Here is a 12,352-nt window from a genome sequence, read left to right as displayed (position 1 = left end):
GTGGTGGTGCTCTGTGTTGCAGGGGTGCTCTGTGGGGTGTCTGTGCTCTGTGGGGTGGCTGTGCTCTGTGGGGTGGCTGTGCTCTGTGGGGTGGCTGTGCTCCGTGGGGTGGCTGTGCTCCGTGGGGTGGCTGTGCTCTGGTCACAATATACTTACAAATCTTGTTGCGGCGGTCCCGTGGCGGTAGTCCCAATGCAGTCTCTCTGTGCTCTGTGGTGCGGTGGTGTCGGGGCTCTGTAGTGTGGCTGCAGCGGGGCTCTGTGCTGCGTGGGGGGCTCCGCCAGCATTTCGTTAAAGCCAGAAAGCCCCCGCAGCTCCGTTGCTGCGACGCGGAGGCCTACGGACAGATGGCCGCTGCTCAGTTTCAGATCTCCGCAACGAGATCTTGTCCCGAGATCTCGTTGCCGAGATTTGAATTTGAGTATGCGCCGCTCCAGGCGGCCATCTTTCTGAAGACCACCGCGTTGTAGCAACGGAGCTGCGGGGGGCTTTCGGGCTTTAGCGAAATGCCGGCGGAGCCCCCCATGCAGCACAGAACCCCGCTGCAGCCACACTACAGAGCCCCGACACCACCGCACCACAGAGCACAGGGAGGCTGCATCGGGACCACTGCAACAGGATTTGTAAGTATATTGCGACCATAAGACGCACCCCCATTTTCCCCAAAAAAATTTTGGGAAAAAAGTGCGTCTTATGGTCCGAAATATACGGTACTGACAACATGTCTTCGAATTTCCAAGCACTAAATTTTGTATTTATTTTCAGAAAATGAGAAATGGTCAAAATAACAAAAAAATTCAGTGCTTGTAGACCTCAAATAATACTAAGAAAACAAGTTCATAATAATTTAGAAACAACAATACTAATGTTTTAACTCGGGAAGAGTTCAGAAATTAATATTTTGGGAATAACCATGATTTTTAGTCACAGCTTTCATGTGACTTGGCATGCTTTCCACCAGTTTTCACACTGCTTTTGGGTGACCTTATGCCACTCCTAGTACAAAAATTTAAGCAGTTCTTTGTTTGATAGCTTGTGGCTATCCATATTCCTCTTGTTTACATTCCAGAGGTTTTCAATGGGGTTCGGGTCTGGAGATTGGGCTGTCCATGACAGGGATTCGATGTGGTGGTCCTTCATCCACACATTGATTGACCTAGCTGTATGACATGGTGCATTGTCCTGCTGGAAAAACCAGTCCTCAGAGTTGGGGAACATTGCCTGAGCAGAAGGAATCAACTGTTTTTTCCAGGATAACCTTGTATGCGGTTTGATTCATACGTCCTTCGCAAAGATTAACCTGCCCAATTCCAGTCTTGATAAAGCATCCCCAGATCATCACCGATCTTCCACCAAATTTCACAGTGGGTGCAAGACACTCCAGGTCTCCGTCTAACCATTAGTCGACCAGGTGTTGGGCAAAGCTGAAAATTAGACTCATCAAAGAAGATTACCTTACTCCAGTCTTCTATGGTCCAATCATTATGGTCTTTGGCAAACTTCAGCCTGGCTCTCCTTTGCTTCTCATTGATGAAAGGCTTTTTTCTACCTTTACATGACTTGAGCCCTGCCTCTAGAAGCCTGTTATGAACTGTTCTTGCCGTGCACTTCACCCCAGCTGCCATTTGCCATTTCTTATGTAGGTCACTTTATGTCATCCTGCGGTTGCTGAGTGACATTCGAATAAGATGACGGTCATCCCGGTCAGTCGAGAGTCGTTTTTACCCTATGCCGGTCTGTAGCTTTGTTGTCCCCAATGTCTGCTGCTTCACCTTGTTGTAATGGACTGCCGTCTTAGCAATTTTAAGGATGAAGGCAACAAGATGCTTACTGTATCCCTCTGCTAGCAAAGCCAGCATTGAGTGTTGTGAGTTCATTTTCTCCTTCGTCACTGAGGTCTGGTGAACTCCCTATTCTGGTAAAGGAAGGTAATGAGCCTGATTATCAGGCACCTGAGTCTAATGATGATGACTGGCTGAGTGGAGTCATGGACTGGATATAAGGCTGCCGACGCCCTTCTGCCCTGCGGGTGATTTCTCTGTGGACTTCTAGGAGACCAGTCTGATTCCTGCTCCTCTAAAGCTAAGTTTTCTGCTTTGCCTGTTAGCATTTGTGTTTTGTTTTTGTTTGCCTTGCTTTTCTGGATTCTGCCATTCCCTGCTGGGGTGAGCTGAATTTCCTTTTGCCGGTTGCTCTGTCTTCAGAATATTCCTGAGTACTGACATAGCCTTTTTGAAGCCTAGCGTCTTCAGGACCTTTTTCACTGTCAGTTTGTTGGCTCTTATTTTCATAGGGTTTTTCACGGATTGCAGACAGCAGCCTTCCTGTCCTTTCCTACCTAGTTAGCTTGGGCCCCGTCTTTGCTCAGTCTATCTTTCTGTCTGTGTTAGTGTTCTTTCTTCTTGCTTCATCGTCATTATATGTTGGGGGCTGCCTTTTGCTTTGGGGTCTGCTCTGGGGCAGTTTAGATTTCCCTTTCTGTCTTTAGGCTATTTAGTCCTCCGGCTGTGATCGAGGGGTCTAGGGCATCGTAGGAACCCCCCACGGCTACTGCTAGTTTTGTTGATAGGTTCAGGGGTCTGCAATCCGATAGCTGCCAACTTCTCTGGTTTTCTGGACTTAGCTAGCATTTCTGTTTTTGCCTCCTACGGTGACTCATTCATAACAATTGAGCCCTTCTTTTTCTCACTCAAGACTTTTCTTTTCAACGCCTTTGGCATGGTTAAAAGTTATTTTTTTCATTCCTATTACCTTTGGGATATTACTAGCACTTGTTTTGCCATCCAGCTTGTCATATTGCAAGAGAATTGTGAAAATAACAGCAGGGTTTTTTATACTTTCCTTCGTTAAATAAGATTTGGTTCAGGTGATCACATAATCAGAAGCACATTAAGTAGAATGAGGTATACTCTGTTTGGAATTCAACTGACACTGGAATGGAATGGATGTCAGACATGTAGAGAAACTGATTTTTATAAAACTGTGCAGTGGTCTCTTAATTTTTGCCAGAGCTATATATATATATATATATATATATATATATATATATATATATGGAGGGTGTATATACGGGCCTCATCCTCACCCTGGGCTCCATCTTGTTATATACAGCTGTGGCAAAAATTAAGAGACAACCACGTCAAAACCCTGTCATGGGCAGCCCATTCTCCAGACCTGAACCCCATTGAAAACCTCTGCAATGTAATCAAGAGGAAGATGGATAGTCACAAGCCATCAAACAAAGATGAACTGATTAAATTTTTGTGCCAGGAGCAGTGTGAAAGACTGGTGGAAAGCATGCCAAGACACATGAAAGCTGTGATTAAAAATCATGATTATTCCACAAAATATTGATTTCTGAACTCTTCCTGAGTTAAAACATTAGTATTGTTGTTTCTAAATGATTATGAACTTGTTTTCTTTGCATTAGTTGAGGTCTGAAAGCACTGTTTGTTTTTATTTTGACCATTTCTCCTTTTCAGAAAAAAAAAACAAAAACAAAATTTATTGCTTGGAAATTCGGAGACATGTTGTCAGAAGTTTGTAGACTAAAAGATTAATTTACATTTTACTCAAAAATATACCTATAAGGCTGGAGTCACACACAACGATTAAAAAATCGGTTCGATTTTAACGGTCCGAAATCGCACAAAGGTTTCTTCACCATGGCTCTGTCTGTGATCCGATTTTCCAGCGTAGAACCGATTTTATTCGCATGTAAGCATCCGTTTTGACATCCATCTGGCGAGATTTTCTCGCAGATTTGCAAAATGGACATCTAATGGAGCCATATGACAGGTTTTCAAAAACAAAGGAAAGAATAGATATAGACACATAGAATACATATATATATAATACATATATATATATATAATTCACGCAGTTCTTCATAGCAGAATAGCCACTGTAACATTTGCCGGCTTCTGTAAATTCATTCCCCTACCCGACATGAAATGACACATGGTTTACATATAGTTAACCATTTCATTTCATGTTTTTTTTTTATGTCTATCACTAGTAATTAGATGAGGGTTTTTGTGTAAAATTTTGGAGTTGTAGGTGTTAATTTAAGGGGTTAATTCGTTGTAAAAAATTGCGGGGACTCCCTGCAGCCTCAGTGACGTCAGCGGAATTTCCCGCAATTTTTTACAACGAATTAACCCCTTAAATTAACACCTACAACTCCAAAATTTTACACAAAAACCCTCATCTAATTACTAGTGATAGACATAAAAAAAAACATGAAATGAAATGGTTAACTACATGTAAACCATGTGTCATTTCATGTCGGGTAGGGGAATGAATTTACAGAAGCCGGCAAATGTTACAGTGGCTATTCTGCTATGAAGAACTGCATGAATTATATATATATAGATAGATAGATAGATAGATAGATAGAATACATATATAATATATATATATATCTAGATCTATTCTTTCGTTGCTTTATTTAACCGGTCAGTGTGATTTTACTATATTGCTAAATGAATTGCTGGCTTTTTGTAAAGGACACCGGGTGCGATTTTATCGCAACTCACATATCTGGTCCGTTTGTAATCCGATTTTTTTCTCGCCCCCATAGACTTGCATTGGCGAGTCCGATCCGAAAATCGGTGACAATCGCAGCATGCTGCGATTGTCTCGGTCCGAGGAAACGTTCAGCAAAAAAATCGGATGATGGGAGCTGCCCCATAGAATAACATTGGGACGAATGCAATGCAATTTTTTATCGCATTGCATTCGTCCGATTTAATCGCTAGTGTGACTCCGGCCTAAAGAGAAAAATCAGACAAACTGAACATTTGAAAGTGGTCTCTTAATTTTTGTCAGAGCTGTATGACTGCAGGATCAGACTACAGAATTTCTTTATTGTCTGTTACCATGGAGATGCACAAGTTTCCACAGGAGCTGTATCAACAGAACAGTAAAACATTTTTATTCAACTCATATAGTAAATTTACCTTTTTTTAGATGCTGTGAGACAAAAAAAGAGATGGCTGCAAAGGCCAAGGGATGGGTTATCAATAGGAGATTTATTGTTTTTCAACACCTTGTACCTCCATCGATCAGTTACACAGATGTACACAGTGCATGGAGCCGATCATTGTGCAGTGGTCGACCTTGGCTCCTATTGATCTGAGCTGCAGTAACGGAGAACGACCACAAGTTGGCGCACAGATCTAACCTGCTCCAGATCCCACATCCGCAACTATAAACAGCTGATCTGTGGGGGGTGATGGGTGTGAGATCAACTAACGGTCTGATATTCATAATAAAATAGGTCATCAATTTATGTCAACCCCTTTCATTTAGTTAAAGCCCCTTTATCTGTAAACAATTTTTTTTTTGCATTTTCTCTTTTTCTTCTTTTGTAGGATGCTCTAATTATCACATTTTTACACTCTGCTCTGTACGACAAAAAATACTGGGATAAACCCGAAGTGTTCAACCCTGATCGTTTCCTAGATGAGAACGGGAAATTTGTGAATAATGAGGCTCTCATACCATTTGGAGCAGGTAAAGTAATTAATTTGTATTTTAAAGGGGAATTCACCTATAATGCGCTTGCATCAGGTTGGCCATTACCATTTATGTGCCACTAAGAGATTATCCTTACTTTATAGACCCTAATACACATTAGGGTAAACTCAGCAGAATACAATTATCTATAGCGTAGGAGATGTTCTTCAGGAGATAAAGCTCAGACATACTGAATTTAAATGCCACATCCACTTTGTACCAGAGATGTTTGGCCGCAGCTTTCTCCCCTTTCCCCTTTGAAAACAGATGAACACTCAACAGAAGTGAGCACTCGTATGTATGGGAGAGTAGATAAGTAGATACAGGACCTTATCATGTATCTTTGTATGCAGAGAGCTCCCCCTAGTGGTTGCTGCAGAGAGAATCTTATCATGTATCTCTGTATACAGGGAGCTCCTTCTAGAGGTGGCTGCAGACAGAATCTAATCAAATATCTCTTCATTCAGGGAGCTCCTTCTAGTTTTGACTGCAGACAGAATCTTATCATGTATTTCTGTATGCAGGGAGCTCCCCCTAGTGGTGACCGCAGAAAAAACCTTATCATGCATCTTTGTACGCAGGGTACTCCACCTAGTGGTGGCTACAGACAGAGTATCATCATATATATCTGTATGCCAACTAAAAACAATCCCTGTAAAAAAGTTCTAATTCGTAATGGATTCTAACAAAGTACATTTCTTGCAGGTAAAAGGTCATGTATTGGCGAATCTTTAGCAAAGACAGAGATTTTCATCTATTTGGTCAGTTTTCTGCAAAAATTCAACTTGAAATTTCCACCGGGGGAACGAGGACCGATTGATTTAATTCAGGGAGGGACCCGTGATCCGGAGGCCTTTAATATCTGTGCTGAATGGCGCCATTAAGCCCTGAAATGTCTTTAAAGCTGTGTGAAGTCTGATGCCAAATAATACTGCAAAAACTAAATGAATGATTGGAAAGGGATATTTTTGCTATATTTCATTCCATGTTGATGTTAATAATTAACATATCATAGTAACATAGTTAGCAAGGCTGAAAAAAGTCATTTGTCCATCCAGTTCAGCCTATATTCTGTCAGAATAAATCCCCAGCTCTACATCCTTCTAAAGAACCTAATAACTGTAAGATACAATATTGTTACGCTCCAGGAAGACATCCAGGTCTCTCTTGAACCCCTCGACTGAGTTCGCCAACACCACCTCCTCAAGCAAGGAATTCCAGATTCTCACTGCCCTAAAGCCTGTTTCACACTTACGTTTTTCCTGTGTGTTGGCAGCCGCTAAAAAGACGGAGAACGGATCCGTGGGCGATGAAACACCAACGGGAGCCACCGGACCGTTGGTGCTCCAGGATCCGCCGACATGTGAATTGCGCCTGGAAAAAAAAAAAAAGAAGACTGGCGATGTAGCGGTATCCGGAAGCCAGCATCTCGCGGGGATTGGAGGAGAAATCTCGCTGAGACTGGGCAATGTCGCAGGGTGGCTGGAGGTGAGATCTCGCGGTGACAGGGCAATGTCGTGGGGGGGCTGGAGGTGAGATCTCGCGGCGACAGGGCGATGTCGCGGGGACTGGAGGTGAGATCTCGCAGCGACAGGGCGATGTCGCGGGGACTGGAGGGAGAACTCGCGGGGATTGGAGGAGACGGGTAATGTCGCGGGGATATTTGTGGCCGCGGTAAGGAGAGAGAGAGAGAGAGATTCTGCAGCAGCCAGATTGGATTTAGGGTTAAATATGTAGCAAAAGGCGAAAATGCGGATCCGGCCACAAAAAAAAGTTGCATTGTCCGTCCGGTGATGTCAACGGACGCCAAAATTTTGGCGGATCCACAAAAATACGGATGCAATGGATGACCATCAGTCAAAATCCGCCAATAATGCAAGTCAATGGGGGAAAAAACGGATCCGCCAAGAAAAATGGCGGATCCGTTTTTTTTACAAAATGGTGGATTTTGACTGATGTTGACAAACGGATGTGTGAAACAGGCCTAAAGAGTAAAGAATCCTCTTCTATGTTGGTGGAAAAGCCTTCTCTCCAGATGCAGAGAATGCCCCCTTGTGACCGTCACCTTCCTTGGTATAAACAGATTCTCGGAGAGATATTTGCATTGTCCCCTTATATACTTATACATGGGTAATAGATCGCCCCTCAGTCATCTTTTCTAGACTAAATAATCCTAATTTTGCTAATCTCTCTGGTTATTGTAGTTGCCCCATCCCTTTTATTAATTTTATTGCCCTCCTTTGTACTCGCTCTAGTTCCATTATATCCTTCCTGAGCACTGGTGCCCAAAACTGTACACAGTACTCCATGTGCGGTCTAATCAGGGATTTGTACAGAGGCAGTATAATGCTCTCATCATGTGTATCCAGACCTCTTTTAACGCACCCCATGATCCTGTTTGCCTTGGCAGCTGCTGCCTAGCACTGGCTGCTCCAGGTAAGTTTATCATTAATTAGGATCCCCAAGTCCTTCTCTATTTCAGATTTACCCAGTGGTTTTCTGTTCAGTGTGTATTGGTGATTTTGATTTGTTCTTCCCATGTGTACAACCGTACATTTATCATTGTTTATCATTGTTAAACCACATCTGCCACCTTTCGGCCCAAGTTTCCAACCTATCCAGATCCATCTGTAGTAGAATACTATCTTCTCTTGTATTGACTGCTTTACATAGTTTTGTATCATCTGCAAATATCGATATTTTACTGTGTAAACCTTCTACCAGATTAATAAATATGTTGAAGAGAATAGGACCCAACACCGACCGCTGCGGTACCCCACTGGTCACAGCGACCCAGTTAGAGAATATACCATTTATAACCACCCTCTTCATTACAAATTGCCTTTGAGTAGTTGGAAAAAGTGTAGGGGTTGTCCTTTTTCACAGTAGAAAACTTTCACTTGTAAGCGGTTAAATGGGGTCAGGGAGGGTAAAAGCTTGTGGACAGGCAGACTTCTGGCTAAGGTGTTACACAAGTAGAATTCAAATCCGTCAGCAATTGTGTAAAGAATGTGGCATTCGTTCGGTATGATAACCTCGGATGCAATTTTTATTTAGAAGAAATATCCAGATAAAAATTTATGATATTTCAGTCAAAAGATGACCATCAGTCAGCTGAATAAATGAAAAATTGCAAAATACAGCGCAGGGTGAGGTTATGTGCACATGTTGCGGATTTTGATGCGGATCTGCAGCGTTTTTTGGACGCGCGGAATTCCATCAAATCCGCAGTGTAGTGCACAACCAATGTTAGTCAATGGGAAATTCAGAATTGGTGTGCATGTCAATTCTTTTTGCGGATCTGCAGCGTTTCTTCACCCATTGACTTCCATTGAGTCAGTCATATCCGCAGTAAAACCGCAGGTATAAAAAGATTTGCGGTTTTGCTGCGGAGTTGCGTGCGAAAAACTCTGCAGATCGGGAGGAGGAAGAGTGTGTGTGCGGGTGTCTGTATGTAGGCAGGCATCGTCAGATGGGACTACTAGTCCCATCCAGCTATGTCTTCTACAGTGACAGCATTAGCCGATGATGGGACAGTAGTAGCTAATCCCCGACGCCCTCGATTAAATAAAAAAATAATAAACCAACACAAATACTCCCTGTTCCGACGTAATCCATTTAATAATGATTGTCCCATGACGATCTCCCGTGTACAGCTGTCACATCAGGAGATTTGACCGCTTTACATGGGCTCCGGTGTACAGTGACCAGAGATAATCCTCCCACAGTGGAACACTCAGCCGCCTAGAGGTCACTGGAGATCATCCTGTCACTTGAAAATTCTCACAAAGCAGTGGTGCTGTAAAGAGAGAGCACGAACTCCGATGAAGTACACTGCAGGAATATTATCTCCGGTCAGTGTGTCATAGAAGCTGTTTGCATAGCCTTTTTTGGCTGTTAATTATAGGGGGACCCCACGTCATTTTTTGAGGTGGCTCCCCTATTTTAATAGCCAGTAAAGGCTAATTATACAGCTGTGAGCTGATAGTAATAGGCTGGGAAGATCCATCAGTATTACCCCTTCCCAGGCTATAAACATCGGCCCCCAGTCGCCGGCTTTCCCTGTTCTGGTTTTGAAAACTGCGCAGGAGCCCACACAATATTTTTTCCCTTTTTTTTTTAATTAAAGAGTTATTGCTTTGCAGATTTTGTGTGTATGTGTGTCTTTAACTCTTTATGTACCATTTTATTAAGTTCATTACTAAACATCGGCCTTGGTATTATATATCTGTCTGTAAAGAGATAGATCTATGGATAGATAGATCTATGGATAGATAGATCTATAGATAGATCTAAAGATAGTTATCTATCGATAGATATGTCTATAGATAGATTTATCTATCTATAGACATATCTATCTTTCTATAGATATTCACTTACCGTATATTTGTTTTGTGTACATTATATGTGAACATGGTATGTGATGATATGGTATTCAATGGAGTATGTAAAAGAAGAAGTTGGACAAAAATATGACATCACAATTCTTGTTTTTTTTGTTAAATAATAGATATTTATTTAGCTTACAAAAACGCATACAAATCCGCATGAAAACAACCGGATGAAAAACTGCATCAAAAAAGCACAGATTTTTAACTGTGTTTTCTGCCAAAAGAGGAAGAATCCGCGCAGAAAATTCCACAGGCAAATCCGCAACGTGTGCACATAGCCTGAGGCTATGTCGTATCCCACGCACAGCAGTCGATACCGCACAACCTCAACCTGCGCTGTATTTTATGGTAAACAAAGCTCGACAGTCAAATGGTTTCTGAAAAGGAACAACCCTCTTTGGTTTTAGATGACATATGTAAATTTTTTATATCTTTTTAATTGTTGTTATTTTTTTCCTATGCATTTGAACATTTACCGTAAATGCATTTAAATGAGGGTTTTTTTTAGTGATTTGTTGTTATACCTTTTTGCACAATGATTGGTGGGGGCACATAGACTCATCCCATGATGCTTTGCTCTATATAACTACACAAATCACTTTCCCACAAAAAAAAACAAAAATATATTATTTGTAACTCCTTCAAGTGGATGTAGCAACCCTAGAAGCCAGACCCTTTGCAAGCCATGCTGCACGACATTGGTTTTAGTTTAGCTTTTTCGGCCATATCAAGTTTAGTGTCTTTTCTTATGGACAGCTTTGGCATGAGCTGCTGGTACGGAAGGTGGCACATGAATGCACAAGTAGTAAAAGTTTGTTTAAAGGTTTGTTAATCTATGCAGGTGGGCTCAAACATCACCTGTAGGTTAACCCAAACGCTCCTGATTGAAGATATGGGACTGGGTTGATTGAAAGCCTGAAGTGCAGAAGAGTTGTAGTAATGGTGGTCCTGGGCTGGCTGGCTGGCTTTTATACTGTTTTAGAGTAATTTTTTAGAGTACTCCAGAAATGGTGCGTGTGAAAAGCCTTGACCAAACATTTGCTTCCTATGCATTCATCACAAACTGTATTTTCATGTACACTACCATTCAAAAGTTTAGGGTCACTTAGAAATTTCCTTATTTTTGAAAGAAAAGCACAGTTTTTTCCAATGAAGCTAACATTAAATGATTCAGAAATACACTCTATACATTGTTAATGTGGTAAATTACTATTATAGCTGCAAACGTCTGGTTTGTAATGCAACATCTTCATAGGTGTTGTGGTGTAGTGACCACTGTGGCCGCTAGGGGGCTCTGTATGGATGTCCCAGGAGAAGGGATGAATGGCAGAATACTGAATGACCGTTATGTATCTCAAGGTGGGTGGCCTTGAGATGGAGACTTATGTGTGTGTTGATCAGAAGTGATACTGCTGAGGTGCTGTTTCAATGTGTTGGGAAGTCTCTAGGTAGCTGGAGAGTCAGGTGGAACCAGTTACCTACAAATCCACCCAGGGGTGTGGTTAAGAAAGCTATTGTAAAGTATGTGTGAATGGTTCAAGGACCTGTGGTGAGGTCATAGCCGTGTGACCCGGTGGGTGTGGCTATGGACCATATAAGGTGGCCAGGTAGGTCACATGAGGTGAATGCAGGGACCTGGTTGGTCCATTTTGGAAGGCCCCGTCTGGGAGAGAGGGGGGCTGTCTTCCTGACAGCAAGGAACGCTGTGTTGAATGGCTGCTTGTGCCTGATGATTTCCTGGAGGGAACGGACGTCTGCAGCGTGATGAAGGAACTATGAGGAAACCCTGACGTGGGTGAGATAACTGAGGCTGAAGACCCTGTGTATGTATAACCTGTGTAACCACAGGGATTACAGAGCTGAACTCTGTCATGGACACTATGCTGATGTTATGAAGTTTATGTTGCTGCTGTGGGTTTATGATGCTAACTAAACCGCATGGACTATGATTGTTTATGGAAAACCCGTGCTGGAACTGGTTTTGTGGCTGCTAAGCGAGTGTCCCCTACTTGAATAACAGCGCTACCTTACAGTTGGTGGAGAATGCTATGGGCAATGTTGTAGCCTTGTTGCTAGGAGCAACGGAAGAGGACTGCAAAGTTTCGGTTGCTAAGAGCAACGGTTTCCAAAGGCACATGGTGCACTGCTGGCAACGCTGAGCCGGGAGAGCCGGTCAGTGGAAAAGACTTATAGGATACCTCTGCGGTAGAGGGGTCCGAGAACCTGCGCGGCCAGCAGGTGACGGTCGTGAAAGCCGTGTTGTACTGACCGGGGTCAGAGAAAGAGACTGGTGATTGCTAGGGTGCCTCTGCGGATATGAGGTACCCGAGGACCTGTGTGGCCGACACAGGTAATGGACAGGTGTTCGTGTTGTTCTGACCTGGGTCAGTGAGAAAGACTGTGTACCTGGAGGGTTCAGTGAGCAAAGGTCCTGGAGGGTC

At 42.8% G+C, this 12,352-nt stretch overlaps 1 protein-coding gene across 1 annotated transcript in view; it reads left to right on the top strand.

Moving 5' to 3' along the window:
- Positions 1-9,728, top strand: part of LOC141071689 (cytochrome P450 2C20-like) — a 48,876-nt gene extending 39,148 nt beyond the window's left edge. Inside the window, exons 8-9 of the mRNA XM_073559639.1 lie at positions 5,376-5,517; positions 6,226-9,728. Of these exons, the coding sequence (XP_073415740.1) occupies positions 5,376-5,517; positions 6,226-6,404 (321 nt within the window). The 3' untranslated portion in view covers positions 6,405-9,728. The remainder of the gene's footprint in view (positions 1-5,375; positions 5,518-6,225) is intronic.
- The last annotated feature ends 2,624 nt before the right edge of the window (positions 9,729-12,352 follow it).

The sequence above is a fragment of the Dendrobates tinctorius genome, unplaced genomic scaffold (genome assembly GCF_039654945.1).
Source record: "Dendrobates tinctorius isolate UK_male_01 unplaced genomic scaffold, ASM3965494v1 ptg000014l, whole genome shotgun sequence".
Lineage (NCBI taxonomy): Eukaryota > Metazoa > Chordata > Amphibia > Anura > Dendrobatidae > Dendrobates > Dendrobates tinctorius.
This window is presented reverse-complemented; position numbering and strand designations above follow the sequence as displayed.